Genomic DNA, 17,861 nt, shown 5'->3' on the forward strand with positions numbered 1-17,861 from the left:
TTATTTCAAATTCAGTCTATTCTTTTAAAATTATATAATACGTATTCTTCACTTAAATCACTTCAAATTACGAAAGAAACACTATTGACACTGATTATTTAAACAATTACTTTTTATCTAATGTATATACTAGAAAATATTAAAATAATTTTTTTTCAATGGTAAAATGCCATAGATTTCTATTATATGTAAAAATAGAATTCATGTTCATTTTATATAACTCTTATTGTTTGATTTCAAATACAAGCTATAATGATCTAGATGAAAATGATATAATAATGAATAGAACAGCATTGAATATATAGCATTGCTATAGAATAGCATTAAAAATGATTAAATAATGTAAGCTTTAAAATTATATATTAAAAAGACATAAGTAACAAATATATCTTTTTAATATTTATAGAATTTTGCTACCTTTAAAATCTGCTGGAACCAAACTTTTTTGCTTTTTCAAAGAATACATAAAAGTTTTAAAAAAAATGCAATAAAAAGTATGTTGTGTTTTTACCAGCATTGGGACTGATCATTACTTTCCAATGCTGAAAAGCCATCGTACAGTGACGCCAAATCTTATGAACCATCTGTTCAAGAGCTTAAGAATCTGTACTTTTATCTCCGTAAATTTGCATAATTTTATGTCTAATGTGTTCCGATATTTTTTGATGTACACTGCGCAAAATAAAAAACAGACAAAGCTAGTGAGACGCTCTCTCAATTGTCCCAGTTACTGTTTTCAAGCAATAAAGTTCCAGTTTCCTTGTCGCATCATAATACTATTTTTTGAGATAATTTGTTTTAAATATTTAAAATAATTCTGTGCAAAAAATAAACAGATACAACAGTACATACAAAACTCTTAACAGGTAATAACATTCATTTAATCAATCAAATTGTAAGTCATAATTATTCATCTTTTTTGATCAAAAATAATACATTTTTAGTCATATGAAATTTATTGTAAGGAAGTAAGCACTTTTTAAATCAAACATTTTCATTCAAACAATTAATCTCAAATAAAACATAGTTTTATGCAAGAAATGCCTTTCATTCTTTCATTTTTAATAAATCTGTAAGTACGTTTTGTATAGAACTATATTATATTTAAATTGAAATTTTATTTGCTATAGTAATCAATACTACTATATAAAATAACAAAAATAACTTTCAAAGTTCATTAGTTTAAAAGAGTATTAATCAGTAGTTTGAACGTCATAGTTAACAACGTATGACATGAATATCACGAAAACATTAATTAATTTTAGCTAAAAAATATTTGTAAGTCCTCCATCAATAGGCAATGTTATCCCACTAATCAGGGATGCATATTCACTCAGCAAAAATAGTATGGGGTAAGCAATATCATCCACTTCTAAAAAAGGAATGAAGAACATATTTTAAACAACATTTATAATAAATCTTTAAAATATTCTTAAACACAAATAGCTTGAAACCAATTGTGTTTCTCATGTATTAATGTAATTGCACTAAATATTTATGTATGCGGTACAAGAAGTTGACACACTACGCCAAAAACAATAGAATATTTAAGTAAAACAAACGTCATTATGAAAGCAAGAAGTTATGGTTGAAATATAGAAAGAATGAGACTCACGCCCTTACAAACATTTCCTTTTACGCATATCAGCAAATCAGTTTTTAAAAATAATGACAATCCAAAGGAAAGTAACTACGTGATCATCACAAGTATTTATAGTAAAAGAATATTAATCTCAATATAAAGCTCAAAATTTCATTGTTTGTTTGATTTGATCCTGACTGAAGTATTCCTGTTTTACATCAAGATTGTTTCCTTTTTGAAACTCTAATAAAATAGTATATTTTAAATAAGTTATCTTTTAAGTACGCCGTTTACGTTACTGTAAAAACTATATATATATATATATATATATATATATATATATATATATATATATATATATATATATATATATATATATATATATATATATATATATATATATATATTAAAAGCCACCGATCTTTGCCAAATTACCCTTGAGGTCCCAATCTCCATCGCCCAAATTAAAACTCAGGTTAAATTATATAGCATGAAGCGCTGGGGGCTGGAATGGCGGAGTTCCGAGAAAGGGAGACAGACATTCAAATTTTTTAAAGACTCTAAATTAAATAGACTACAAGCAAACTTCTATCTCAATCAATTTTTAACGGGCCACGGAGTGTTTGGAGAACACCAATATAAATTATTCCACAAAACTCCAGAATGCAATTACAGTGGTGAACATCAATCTATTGATCACTTGTTAATGAATTGTTCTCAATTCCAGACAATCCGGGGCAATAACTTTAATAATATTGGTCAACATCAATGCTATGCTAACCTGACTTGTAGAAATATCATAAAAAAGATTATTAAACAAACTTTAGAGGATGTATTGGGGGACGGTCTATAATGTCTCGGAGCTTGTTCCTTCCAGCTTGGGTGTCTCATTTTTTTTTACTATGTCTTTTATAAACTCTTCTTCTTTTACTTGCTCCAATTTTATTGATATTTACTTTTGTACTATTTAATTGATTTTAAAAGTACTGTTTTTAAATGTTTTACATTATTGTTCTTTTGTAAATTTTGCACGTTTATCTTTTAAATTGTTCTTTTAAGTTATTCTTTTAATTGACACTTTTAATATATTGCTGTTTTAATGTTTATCACCTTACATGATTTTAGCTGCTCTACGCCCGCCATGTTCATGGGCTGTTGCCATGTCTGATGTGTATTTTATGTATTTTTTGTTTGTATTGTTTTCTGGATTTTTTTTAATTTTAATAAACATTTACCCGTATGCCCTAATTAAGGGCGGGTCGGGGTAAATTCTTCCATATATATATATATATATATATATATATATATATATATATATATATATATATATATATATATATATATATATATATATATATATATATATATATATATATATATATATATATATATATATATATATATATATATATATATATATATATATATATATATATATATATATATATATATATATATATATATATATATATATATATATATATATATATATATATATATATATATATATATATATATATATATATATATATATATATATATATATATATATATATATATATATATATATATATATATATATATATATATATATATATATATATATATATATATATATATATATATATATATATATATATATATATATTAACTATACATATTTTTAATCTTAACGCCAAAATTCTATCCATCACTCTCTCCAAAACTCAAGATAAGCTGTGATGACAGGGGTGGCCAAAATGTTAGAGCCTCCAATTTCCGTCTTTTTTTTTCCGTGCCCCTTTAACTCACCTAGAGGAAGTTTTTTGAGCAGGAATCACTTTTCACTCATATGAATTCCCTAATGAATGATTACCTTAGCTGGCAACATAAGTTCCTCACCAACTATTCATAGCGCTGGGAATTGTTCCCTGCCCTTATTTGTCTCTCTCAGTTACAGTATTTTTTAAATTTTTTTTCTTCCCATTTACTTTGTTTTTCTTGTCTAGCTGTTAAATTTGTGCTTATTTTATTCATTCTCATCGGTAGAGTCCTTAGAACTTGTCCCTAATTTTGAGCACTTGAAATATGCCGTATAGTACTTTTGTGCATATAATAGTATTTCCAAGCTTAATGAATATTTTAGACAATGTATTTTCTTCAAATACTAAAAAAAAAGTTTCCTATCTAAGTGTTTGAACCTTTCTCTTGTGAGATCGCTTAAACATGGAAAATGAAGCTTTAAAAGTCATTAAAAAAATTTCTTACCTCCTAATCTTTTTAAAGGTGTTCGTTCTTTAAACATTTTCCCTAATTCATTATCAGGTTCAAAATACTCTGCTGCCATACGAGTACGTACTCCGGTAGGATTAACAGAGTTCACTCTTATCTAAAATTGGAAAAGGAACTTAAAGAACAAATAATAATTTAAAAAATGTAAGCAGTTGAGATTATGTATCGATAGTTATGCAAGATTTTCAATTTATTGAAATTTTTTTACAATTTCAGGATTGGAAAACTAATTGAGCGAATAATTTAACCCTTATCCTTTTTCATGTGGTTGTGTTAAACGCCTCGTGTAACAACGCCTAACAGATAAAGTAACGATTCTCTGACCATTAAGAGATAATGCTATACGGAATAGAGAAAAGATGTCTGAAATAATTGCCACCGTTAATGTGATCATGAAACCATATTTATAGCAATAAAAATTTACAACATTGTAAAAAAAGGAGATTATGTAAGATCGCTGATGCAGTTGTCATCATAACTGAGGTCCCGATGCTGCTATTACTACAATAAAAGCTTCTGATGTCTTTGGAGACATCAGGATAATCACCATAAACATCAAGGAGATTATGCTTTATCGACTATCACTGAAAGAATCTCTGATGCAGTTGCCACTGTAACTGGGATCAGGATGCCGCGATTATAAGAATAAGTGTCGCTGATGTCGTTGCCACCATCAAAAAGATTATGCTATATCGATTATCGCTGTAAGAATCTCTGATGCAGTTGCAAGCATAACTGAGACCATGATACCGCTGTCATAAGAATAAGAGCCGCTGATGTCGTTGCCACCATCAAAGAGATTATGCTATATCGATTATCACTGAAAGAATCTGATGCAGTTGCCAACATAACTCGGACAATGATACAACAAAAATATCCGAATTTTTAAAGTAGTTGCCACCATTATTGGAACCATAATACCATAATCAAGACAATACGAAATCTCTTATGCCACTGCCACCATTAGTGGTAAATATTTTAGAGAGATCTATAAATTTATTTTCTAATTATTATTTTTTAAATAATAGCTTTAAATTGAAAAATAGAAACATTCACGATAAGACTTATAATAAAATTTAAAAAAATTTAATCTTCATAAATAGTTAGTAATTTTTAATCTCAGATTTAATTATCTAACTGGTTTTTCTTACACTCTACTTAAAATGTGATACACTCTCTGTAATAGCTTTGAAAAAGTAAAATACTGAATTAAATATATTAAAATAGAACATTAAAAAAAAGTCAATAGAACATTAAAAAAAAGTCATGAAAATTCCATGGTAGAAAAATCAAATTACTAATGAAATCGTGATTTTGAGACGTAATAAAGAAATAAAAAAAATTAATAAATGGAGACAAAAAGGAAATTTTTTTTATTCGCAATCACAGCCTTTAAACCCCTCCTGAATACAAATAGAAAAGTCTGATGTCTAGACAAGCAGAAAATTCTACGAGTTGTTGTGAAAAAAAAGCGTATGAATCCATTATGTATTTTTCTGTTTTGAACGGATTAAAAGAATTTTGAATACTTGCATGCATATACGGACTTGTGTACTTAATATAAAGACTTATTAGCCCAGAATAATACTACACACATAGTCAAATCGAAAGACCAAATTAGGGATAGATAGTTCACAGTAGATTTCAGACGCACTACATCTATGCTTCAAAGCATTTGACGGGCGAAACCACTCGGCTATGATTACCTTTATTTATTCAAAACAAAATTTAAATGAAAAGATCATGTTTTTACAATAATAGCCAATACAATTGAAGATAAAGCTGGTTCATGATAACTTATTCTGAGAAATTTAAAAGTTGTAGAATTTTAAGCAACATGTATAAGAATTTACAAAACAATATAATATAAATGAATATCGCAAATATTTATTTACATACCCCGAAAATTTCAAAAATGATGTTGAAGAGAATAAAACTTGAAAATCGGGTTAAACAAGAACTACTTTTTCCTAAAAATTCCTCCTCAATCAATACTTCTTCACCAATACCCCGTCGTCTGTCTTCACTTTAACTTACCTTGTTCATCTTGTCCATTCGCGAAAAGAAACCGTTTTTACTCAGCATGATGGCCCATCTTGATTGTGTAACAACTCATATGAAAAATTTATTTTCCATGACATTGATTTCTCACAACTTAGTAATCCACAAAATGCCACAGATAGTAATCCGATCGACTTTTTGTAAAAAATGGACATAAGCCGTTTAAGCTCTTTTTCATGGTAAGAGTGCACAGTCAATTTTTACAAAAAATATTTTAAATCGCTAAAAAAGCAAACCTTATACTGTTAATTAATAAACAATTATATTAATAAACCCAAGAAACTGAAGAGGAAAATTATACTTCATCATATAAAATTTCCTTTGCTATTGATGAAAGTAGAAATAAAAGTCGACATGCTTTGAGAACTCAAATATGGAAGCCCCTCAAAGCTTACCGCAGGTGATTCTTCAAGAAACAAAACTGATTTGAAACAGAAACAATAAGTTACCAATGAAAAATGCTCGCCGTCGAACGGAAATGGAAATTTTGCCTTGATTCACCTACCTGGATGACTGCGGTTTTCCTAGTTTCGTTTTGTCACCATTAAGCACAAATGTTTCATACATTTTTAACAGCTAAATTTGCAAAGGTAATAGGTGCTCGCCATGTATATATAATTTTCATTTCCTTTATTTGAAGATTTAGAATCTGATTTATATATTTAAATTGTTTTAATCATTTGCAGTCGTATTAATTACGTAAAACTCTATCGCATTTAAACACAATTCGTTCTTAAGCAAATTTTAAAATATTTATAAAACCAGTTTTTTTTTGGCTGAGTAAACTGAAGCAATCCATGAAAAAAAGTTCACATTTATTATGCATTAATTATTTTTCTCATAATGTATATTTTATGTGCAACATTTTATTAGTGGAATATTTTATTTCATGCACTTCCCTATGCTTTTCTTCCAGAATTAAACAAAATAACTTTTCTATTTATCTTCTTTTTACAAGCTAGCCAGATGTATTTTCATGCTTCAAAAACCAGTCTTATAATGCAACATTTAAATATTATAAATAGCTATTTCACCGTTTCAGTTATTATTATTCATTCAGTTTCAGTTCATTTATATATTTCAGTAATCGGTAATTTCTACATGCGATTTTAATATTAAGAATACATCAGTAAAGGCTTCGTACATTATGAGGTCCGTATTCAGTTGCCATGCATCTTGTCAGCTGATCCACTGCCCCTTTACCTGAACTGTATACGCCAAGAGTCGGAGCTGTTCGGAAAGCGGCAATACTTGAAACATTAACAATCGAGCCTCCTTGTCCTCTTTCCTTCATACCTTTCGCCAAGATCTAGAAATTATGAATACAAATTGAAATGAAAATCATTAAAATTTAAGTAAGTTTAAAAATTTACTGAACAATATAACATTAATGGATTCTAACTCTCGAAAGAAAATAAAGGTCTGCCAGTTTTGTGTTCGTAAATAACAAATTATAGTTATAGTAGATGGTCTCTTACACCACACATGACGTAGCGTAATCATCACTTTTATTACTTGCATTTTAAAAATCCCTGTAGGAAATGAATTATAATAATGAAAGAAAACATTGCCTAATATAATTAATATTATCTAATGATATGATTAATAGTATCTAATACCACTCTTTTCATACATAGAAGTGCTAAGCAATCACTCCCCTTAATGTGTGGTTAAAAATTCTTAGTGAAAACTGAGGCAAAATATTAAAATAACAAAAATTCCTTGCAGAAAATGATGTGCAACAGAATACTTAATCAAAAATAAATATTTTAAAAGCAGCGATGTCAAATCTAAAACAAAAAACACCGTGTGCATATTTTTCAGAAGAAGTGAGGAATTCTTGAAAGCGATAAAAGTTTATAACGAAAGAGATATGTCCCACTCTTTCCTTTTAGGTGTGATAAAAGTAATATTATGTTTTTTTAGTGCACTTAAGGAACGTGATATTTGTGGTTTTTATTAGTTCTCCGCTTATTGGTTTGCATATGTAGTAAATTGATTGAAATTTCAGTTGTAGAAAACATAACGATAAATTCTGGTCACAAATTTTAAGAAAAAAATATCAGTGACCAAATATTTAAGTAAGGTACTTCAATGACTGAATATAATTTTCTTCCACAGTTTCATTCGCTCATACAAGTAACGCATTTTTTTTTCTTTTAAAGCTGTTTTCTTCTAATGAGGAACGATCTAATAATTACGCGAAAAACTGGCTACAATATTTTTTAACACTGTTCTTTACACTATTATTGAAATTGGTAGACCATACAAAAGATTTATCTTGAGAAAATATGTAAACAGGGAACTTGTTCTTTAAAATTATTAGAAAACGGTCTTATTCATTAATAAGCGATACGTTAATATCAATTTACTAAATTTGATAAACTAGTATTTAAATTTTTTACTTCTTAGTCCTAACCCTTTAATGAACACCAAATTCGGATTGTAAATTTTAGTTATGCAAAGATTTAGTTTGTTACTTGAAGAATAGTGGTAGAGAAAAAATGATGAACGTTTAGTACTAAATAGTTTTACATTTCTAGTGGTATGTAACATTTTTGAGTTAAGTGTTGCCTGACTGGCATTATTGCACCAAAACGAGTTAAAGTAATTGTAATAATTTCACACTTATCTCTGAAGCTATAATACCACGCTGAATTTTGCTTGTAACGTTAAGAAAATTATTACATTTTGTATTGGCGTCCAGTACAAATCTTCAGTTCTCTGATGACAGATCTTCAGTGCTCTAGCTCATCTTAAATAGTAGGAATATCGTGGAGAATCATGCTCGTAGCACTCAGAAATGTGTTTAAATAACGGTCATCGTTAAAGGAGTTCTTAAAGGGATATTGAGTGGTCTCGCTCGTTAGAAAGTGGAGGAAATTAAAATCTGCGGGATCTCATCGGTGCATAACGATAGCAAGTTCATACAAAACAGACTTGAAGAATTGCAAATTAATATTCAAATAAATAAGAAACCAAAATACCATGTTTTACTGTCAAATTATTAGTGAGGAAGCTGGATAAAAAAACAACCTCGAAACTAGTTTGATTTGCCAGAGCAAAACTTGTGTTTCTAATGATCAACGTTGAGCTTTTTCATTTCTGGTGGTAATAAAATTGATTTCGATGCTTTTCGCCTTCCTCAATAGCTTTTAGTGAGATTTTGATTGCGTTTTTTTTTCTCTCTTCAATATGAATTTTCGACGCTAAATTTAGATAAATTTTAGCAAGTATTTGGATTCTAAAAATAAGTGGCAAGGATGATCATGGTGGAACACCAAGTACTTTATCATCTTTTCAATACTAAATTTGGGTTTTTTGACTAAGATTATACAGTTAAAACATAACTTGAAGTTAAGAACTTTTTAATCTCAAATATCATCGCATGTCTTATATTCATTATTATTTTCTAATGATTAGAAAGTAGTATACCATTTATGGGGGATAAAGTATTGTTAAACAATTTATTGAAGCCAGTGATGCTCAATTAACTGTGGTGGGAAGCTGTAGGTAATCAGAGTAGAGTATCTAATATACTGAGGTTCTAGTATATGAGGACTGTGGTAATGGGTGTACTACGACTCCCGGAGAAACAGAATACTACCAAATTGAAATTAAGTTGTTCGTCTTTCGTTCACATTTTCATTATTTTTCCCTTTTTATTTAGGCGTCAAAACATTTTGCTTCAATTTGCACCACATTTGTAACATTATCCATCATTTCTATGTAACATTATCTATATTTTCTAGTTGCAACATTATTTTTATGTGTTTATATTATATTTACTATACAACTTTTTTATAATACATTAATTCAGCACAAGATTCCCATCAAGCTTTGTCTTAAATATTTGGTGCTTGTTAAAAAAAATGTTAGCTGCATTCTGAAGAAGTTGACAATAAGAAAAGTTCAAAAAACAAACATATTTAAGCTGAATAAAGTACAGTACATACTGAATTTGGGAGAAAAATTAAGCATCCAATACATAATATGAAAATAATATTAAAATAAAAAGCTTAATTACCTGGGTAATATTTATGATTGCTTTCACATTGATATTGTATGATCTAAGAAAGAAAATAGCACATTAATATTTTAAAACTCTTTTTCCTATTAAAAATTATAATAACATAAAAGAGTAACAGCTTTTGGTGACCACCTTAGTTACTTTCGAATTAACAGCTTTGCAACTCTTTACTGCATTTTATGTCAATATGATAATATGAAATCCAAAAACCTATTATACTAAAATCTTAGCTCGATTATAATTAGATTAGGGAATAGAACGCTTGCCTCCTAATGGAGTGAACTAAGGTTCGAATTCCAGCGATGGCTGGTCAATATGAACTCCGCATATGTCTCACACAGTGCTAAATGACCACAGGGCTAACGAAAAGTAACATAAATGGTAGATGAATCATGGGTTTGAGTCCCCTTGTCGTGAGGCTAACTGTGAGAGACTTTGATGGTTTTCCTTTAAATGTAACGCAAATTTGCGTTAGCACTATATAAAGGTCCTCCACGAAGGCAAATTTCACTGAATACTTGATCTAAGGGTTCTCTTGTCTTCTGTATTGAGTTCAAAACTAAATGGCTATGGAGTTGAACATTAGTAATCGTCGACTCGAAATTGGGTCGGCTGTTCAACGACGGTTAATGAAAAAAAAATCAGATTTTCTACTTTAAAATATAATATTAACCAAAATTTCAAGAGTAGTGAAACATTTAGGAGCTCTAGTTGGAAACAAAAATCGCTCATGAAGAAACCTAAAATCTGAAAGACTCTGGATTACTTCCAGAAAAATAAATTTTAAACACTGGCTCTTAAGCAAGAAATCAATAATTAATTAACTGACAGAACTTGGACTTATACAAAAGATAATAACGGAAAATTTTATAGGATGGCAAAGGTTTTCAAAAATCGAACTTAATTGAATAATGATGAACTTCAGTGAGTGCTAAAAATTAAGATAAAAACGTATATAAATCCGAATATCCTTTGTATTGTAATGGACTGATAGTAAAGACACGGTTTTCAGTAGAATATTGAGATCAAGCTGGCTGCTGTCATTAAGCGGATGGTTGACCATTTTGATCAGCCTGCTTAGGGAACGAGGCTGCACGATATCGGTTCCCGGTAAACTACTGTTCAACCGTAAAGTGCTCGACTTTGCAGGCAGGTCGTCGGACTACCATAGCGGAGGATCCATCCCCTCTTGTAGAGGATTAAAATTGTGATGTTCTGTCTTTGGATGGTATCCCTAGAAATGTTTCCCAAGCAATTGTCAATGGCCCATTGTGCAGCTCTTGTCCAATGTAAATATAATACTTAATGCCGAGCGTTCTTTTAGTAAGGACCAAATGAAAGTACGGTTAAAAAATATATAAAGTTTGAAAACTATTTAACGATAAACAAAATCCGTCTAAAATTTCGAAATTTGCGTTTTTAAGGAATTGTACAAATTCAGCAACTTGAAAATTAAGCACTCTTTTGCTTTTACAGTTTTTATTGTTTCAAAGGCATAAAGTGAACTCACTCGTCAATTTCCTCTTCCGACAAATCGCCGAACTCTTTGTCTTTTGCTATAGCTGCATTATTAACAAGCAAATCAATAGGTTCAAGATCGGAAATAGTGGTCTTTGTTTTTTCCCAGTTACCAATATCCAAAAGAACAGTCTTTATCTTATTATTCTGAAATTAAATCATAAAAAATAATACATTAATAAAGCAGAAAATATAGGTGATTAGAATTAATTATTAAAATACAATAGAATAGATAGTATTGTATAGATACAATAGATAGTATTGTATAGATACAATAGATAGTATTGTATAGATACAATAGATAGTATTGTATAGATATACTTCAAAGCATTTTCACTAAAGAAAATAATAAGTCACTGTTTGAGTTTCTAAAACTTTAATGCAAAGTTTTTACGCAAATCTTTAATACTTATACAAATACATTTATAAAAACATTTACCTGGATTTAAATTCCTCCCTTCTCTCCACCAAACCCAAAATTTTACCGCTTACTAAGAGGAGGGTGGGTACTCAATTGGTGTTGGCGGATAAAGAGATTTTTCGGGTGTACGGGCATTGAAGAATTATCAGTAGTCTTTTTTGTACTACACTATAAAATTTTTATTTCATATCTTTTAGTATTTGTATAATCCTTTGTCTTATATTTCTACTTAGTATTTTCTTTATTTTCCTTTTTTGTCATGATTTCCTTTCGTCATGATTTTTTACTCAAACAAGCCAGAGAAACATGCACTAAAAATTTAGGCTACGATGCATAGAAATCATAATTTGCATCAAACATCATTAATTTTCATTATCATTTTTATCAGGATTCTTTTTTAATAAAAGTTTTTCTCTGTGCTGTTTTATTATTTTATTAAACACGCCTGAAGATAACAAGCACGTTTGAGGTAAGAACACAATAAGTATTTTAGTATCAAATTCATGCTTACACATTTTTCTAGTTCTTCTAAATCTGAATGAGTTCTACTGACTGCGATCACCTCCGCACCACATTCCGCCAATCTAATAGCAACAGCCTTTCCAATACCTAAAAAATAATTAACAATCTAATTAATGATTATAAACTTAATGATACATATTTACAATCTTGTTTTGTTTCAAAAGAAATCTCGAAAAATTCATATAAACGTCTACTTCTATTATTACTTATTAAAAGTATAACATTTAAACTGATCAAAAAAAAAATGCGAACCAGTGCATTGGAAACACAACTTATGCTTGCATTATGGATAATCTATTAACTCGTTTTAAAGCGTTAGTATTAATTCTGTCTCATATTCCAAAATTCAAATCTCAGATTTTCATGAACAAAATTATTTATAATAAAGTTTTTAATAAATGAAATTAATAATTACAATGAATTTCAAACTTAATACACTATTAGAAATTTCTTTGACAATTTGATATATTGATTTGACTATTGATTTGCTATATTAAACAAAATGTCAAATAAGGATAAATAAGATGGTATTCAAACTGTTAACTGTGAGAAAACAGTTTATTAACTGCTTTCACTTAGTACGGTTAAACAACCAGAATTCTTTCGTTCTAACTCAGGGCTAAAGAGAATAGAAAGGCTGGTTCATTCCTTTGAAGTAGCTCTCGCCGCTCCAATCCTCCGATTTTCTCTAGTGACGTCACTTTGGCTCAAAGTTCGCACTTTTACTTCAAGAACGAAGCGTTCGGCCTTACTAGCTCTAACTAATATTGGAGCATTTTTTTGCGCGATATTCTAAGACATTTGTTGTTTTCTATAATGACTTTCCTCAGTTTTTGCAGTGAATTTACAAGAATTTAAAACTATTATCGAAATGTCAGTTTGTGCGATTGCAACTTGAAAAAATTTTGATAGAAAAACAAAAGGAAAAAATATAATTTTCCGTGTGTTCCCTAATGTAAATGAACAACTATGTAAAGAATGGATTCCAAAATGACACAGCTAATATAAAACAGCAATGCGTTTATTCTGTCGTTAAGAACTTTTATAAAAATTCATTATCTAAATAGAAACCGCCTCGTTTCTTCAAAAAGAAAGGCAGGTGAAAAAAATTAAAGGATGGATAAAGTCAAAGAAAATTGAAATGTAAATGAAGAGTAAAAATAAAATATATAGTATATAGTTGGAATTCTCCTAATTTCATACCATTTTTTTTAATGTAGTTATTCTAAGTATTTATGATTTTTTTTTAAAATTATATTCTCTTAAATTTAAATATCTATAAATTGTACCATCGTAAATTTAAATATTTATAAACAATTGTAAAATTTCTAATGTCATTATGAACCTAAATTATTATTTTGTTTCAGTAATTAGCGTATAAGGTTGATGTTTCCTAACAATTAAGTATGAACAAATTGCTATTAACGGCATATTTTAAAATTAGGGATTCTATATTTAACTCAACTTATTGTTATAAAAGAATATGTAGATAAAAAAAGTGTCGATACATGCTTTCATTTTTCTTAATAATTAAAGATAAAACTGAACTTTTTAAAATAAAGAATTTATAGTGTCATTTTCGCCAACTAGCAAAACATTTTTATAAGTTTAAAATGGTATTTTTTTTTAATATAATGGCCGAGAAAGTTTTTCTGAACTATGTTTATGAACGGAAATAATGTGTTAATTACGTAAAGTTTGAAAGCTAATAACCAGAAAAAGTCTAACTTATTTTTACAAAGAGAAAGATGCAAAGTTATCATAATATCTTTGCTGGCGATCTCCGAGATGTGTGGACACGACGTCATGAGGAGGGAAATCGTAGCTTCAGCTCTAAGAGTGGAGTGAACTAGCCCTTCTATTCTCTTTAGCCCTGGTTCTAACTAGGCCAGTGTAATGAAGTCACGTAGTTCCTTGCAGATGGGTACATATTATAGCCGAGAGGGATAAGCTGTCAATCGCATGACTGACAGAATGTAAATTCGAGTTCTAGCCTTGACACCACAATGTTTCCTCTTGCTAAATCACCACCAAACTCCAATGCCTATTACTTGACGTAAAGTCTAGCTCCAATGTCCTGTTAAGTTTCGGTTTTACAGTTTTGAAACCATGCTAGTTTTTGTGCGGTTTCAAAACCGTAAAGGTGAAAAATAATCTTTGCCGTAAGGATGGTTAATTGGATGGACAGACTGCTACCAGTTATTTTAACATAATTTTTTAATCAAAATTCTGACAGTGTAAGTTTCATGTATCATGTCTAACTAAATTTCTGTTCAATTTTCATATTTTCAAAATAATAATAATAGTAATTAAAATACATATTTTATTGTTCCTCAGACCTTCTTTTTGTAATTTTGAGCATTTGAGGACGCGATAACATCTTTTATTCATTTTTTTTTTAAAAAAAAGTACGAACGTATATCATTTCCAGGTTTAGATGGTTTGAATATCATAAAAAAATTTATAAAAATAAGAATTATATAGCGGAAAATGTTTTTACGTACTTCGGTTCAACTTTGATCTAACTGTGAAGATACTTTTATTAGTCATTCATGTTGAATCATCATTCATATTATTTTTTACCAGCGGGTGACCGAGCTCCGCTCGGAGAAAACAGGTATCGAAGCTATCTCGAAGATTTAAATTTTTAATTGTGATTTATCAAAACAATACATGCCATAAGAAAATTTGTGAAACCATTGGTGAAAAGATAACCGGTTAAAGTGCACCATTGTAAACTATCTAAACAGAGTTTGGAAAGGGAACTATTCTATACAAAGGTAAAGTTTGAAAAGTCATAGGAAATAAAATGTAATTGATAACAAAAAATTATACAATTAAAGACACTGTTCACAACGAATTCGTAAATTTGTTTCCGTTCATCCGCTTCTTGAAAATTCTTGTCCAGGAAAAGGCGTCGATGAGATATTGTCGAGCATAAAAGACGATGTAAACTCCGCAGGAAGACGCGTCATCTTGGTGGTTGTAAGCGTTGCGAGGTTTCACGATGCATCCTTTCAGCTTTTCATTCGTAACAACGGTATTCAAAACGTGTCGCAGTATTTTTCTCAAAACAGCATCGATGGGCAGCAGGTTGTCGACTGGATCGCAGACTAATAGTTGACGTTCTCCATAGCTTGCTTCGTAAATTCATAGCATCCAGTGCTCGCCTCTATCCATTTGAGCTCTCTTGTGAATGGGAATGAGTAGCGCGTCGAATCCTTGTTGAACGCCGTATAGATAGTTGGAAGCCTTGTTCTGGTCGCTGATATCGTTGAGAAGAGCCATTCCTTCATAAGCGCCATCCGCTGTTGTAACGTAAAAGCGTGCGACAAATTCAGGGTGAAGTGCGGCAACTTTGACGGTCGGGTAAGCTTGTTCGGCGTAATGGAGAAGCATTCTGACAATGACGGTATCTTCTAGTTGTCCATTTGCGGGTAGAATTGAGTTGATCGCTTGTTGTTCCAAAATTCCGGCTCCTTGAAGAATTTCATGTAGAGGTGCGTTCTGCATGTTGAAAATGTAGCTTGAAATCGGACGAATGTTGAAATGTCGGACTTTGTTGACGGTGATTTTAACACAAAAGTTAAACTTTTCTCCACTCTTATAAATGTATGCTAATGCGAACCTTACAATTAAATTATTAATTCCTTCGTATATTATTGGTTTAAGTTGTCGAAAACTAATATTTCAATTGTAAGGTTCGCATTAGCATACATTTATAAGAGTGGAGAAAAGTATCTATAGCCATTATGGCGAACTAATAAAGTTTGAAAATATCCTATCTGTAACTCCGAACTGCTCAACCGTAGCGCTTCAAAACCGGTGCCAATCGATTCCTCGTGGCCAAAAACCCCAGACCCCCAAGTTTACCGGAGTTTATTAATTCTGGGGCGATTTTCGACTTGGCAACCATTCCTCGTATTATAGTATAAGATAAGTAAATAAATAATCATTTGTTATAAAAAATAAACTAAAATTGTAAAATATTCCGTGTTTCAAAATGTTTTACACAATTTGGGGAAAATAACTTATAAATGCAGCTTTGAGACAAGAAAAAAACAACTCTTTATTTTTAATTTTTAATGAATATGATATTTAATAATAACCAATAAAAGTAAAACTCTAATAGCTAATATTATATTGTAGTATGCTTTCCTCCAAACTTCATTAATGATTTAAAATATTAAAAAATAATCAGATGGAATTTCAGTTACTTTACTTTTTTCAGCTTAAGTAACTAATAACCGTTTCCCATCAATCAAGTGTTACAATGAATAAACAACTCTTTTTAAATGAATATGATATTTACTAATAGCTAGCTAAATTAATGCTCAATTAACAATTATATTTTTGGACGTTTTCATCCAAAATTCAGTAATGATAAAAAAAAAATTGAAAAAATTATCCTATAGAATTTTTGCTTATTTACCTTTTCCAGCTCCAGTTACTAACGCCCGCTTCCCATCAAAGCGAATATCCATTTTTTATAGTTTTTTCTCTAAACTATAAATTGCTTGACTAAATTTCTTAGGAAGAAAATTATACGGCAGAACTAAATGTCTTTATCTGTTTTCGCAAATAACTAAAAGTAAAAAAAGTAAGAAGGAATTTAAATATCATCAGAACCTCTTATCAAACATTGACACTCTTAAGAAAATGATAAGAGAAAAAATATAAAGAAAAAAATACACAACAATGTATCTGTCTGAATGTCAATTATATTTTATCTCAAAAAAGATAGTGATAGCAATACAACCAATTTTAAAATTTAGGATATAGTTGATTACAAAAGGACACTAGCAGACAATAGGGTCGACTAATTAGCCTTACTACATGAACTTACCGTTTAGCGGTTTCACTGTAACCTACAACAACTCATCACTAAATATCATAAGATTCAGAATCTGGTGGACTGCACTAAACATACAATACTAACCAAACAACGAAGTAAACTTTTTTTTATAACTTACCCTTATAATTAGATAACATATAGTTCAAATTAGAGACTTCTCTCTTTCGCTTGGAATATGTTTTTTCGCATTACGGTCAGTTAGAGTTATTAATTACGCTGAAAATTTCAAATTGAAACAGTTTCATTTTTTCCCTTTTAATTTGATAAAGAAAATATTGTCTAAAAATGGATACTTCTATTTTGATAGCAACATGTTTATTCTCATTACTGTTAATTGCTACAACAAATTACTCCAATAATTAAATATCTCAAAAAAATTAAGTTTTTTCTTTCCTCTGCTAAGGAATAGATAGTCAATTTGAGACTTCTTGTTTAAAGTGTGTTATTAAACATTACTGACAATTAAACTAGCTACATCTAATTATCTCCAATAGTTACAAATTATCTAAATAAACAATTTCTAGTTTCTTCCTTTTATTTCAATTAAATACAGCATGGTCTGAATTTGAGACTCCTATCATGGTCTGAATTTGAGACTTCT

The 17,861-nt window shown here is 29.6% G+C and overlaps 1 protein-coding gene across 1 annotated transcript; it reads right to left on the reverse strand.

Moving 5' to 3' along the window:
- Window positions 1-859: 859 nt before the first annotated feature.
- Window positions 860-17,042, reverse strand: LOC107445306 (L-xylulose reductase). Its single transcript, XM_043055114.3, has 7 exons — window positions 16,838-17,042; window positions 12,395-12,492; window positions 11,455-11,609; window positions 9,942-9,984; window positions 7,059-7,223; window positions 3,830-3,950; window positions 860-1,372 (listed from the first exon to the last, which is right to left on the reverse strand). Exons 1-7 carry the CDS (start codon window positions 16,887-16,889, stop codon window positions 1,266-1,268), a joined length of 741 nt encoding a protein of 246 aa, XP_042911048.2. The 5' UTR covers window positions 16,890-17,042; the 3' UTR covers window positions 860-1,265.
- Between the last annotated feature and the right edge of the window lie 819 nt (window positions 17,043-17,861).

Source organism: Parasteatoda tepidariorum, chromosome 2, assembly GCF_982258835.1.
Source record: "Parasteatoda tepidariorum strain Cologne lab strain chromosome 2, Ptep-v5.0, whole genome shotgun sequence".
NCBI lineage: Eukaryota > Metazoa > Arthropoda > Arachnida > Araneae > Theridiidae > Parasteatoda > Parasteatoda tepidariorum.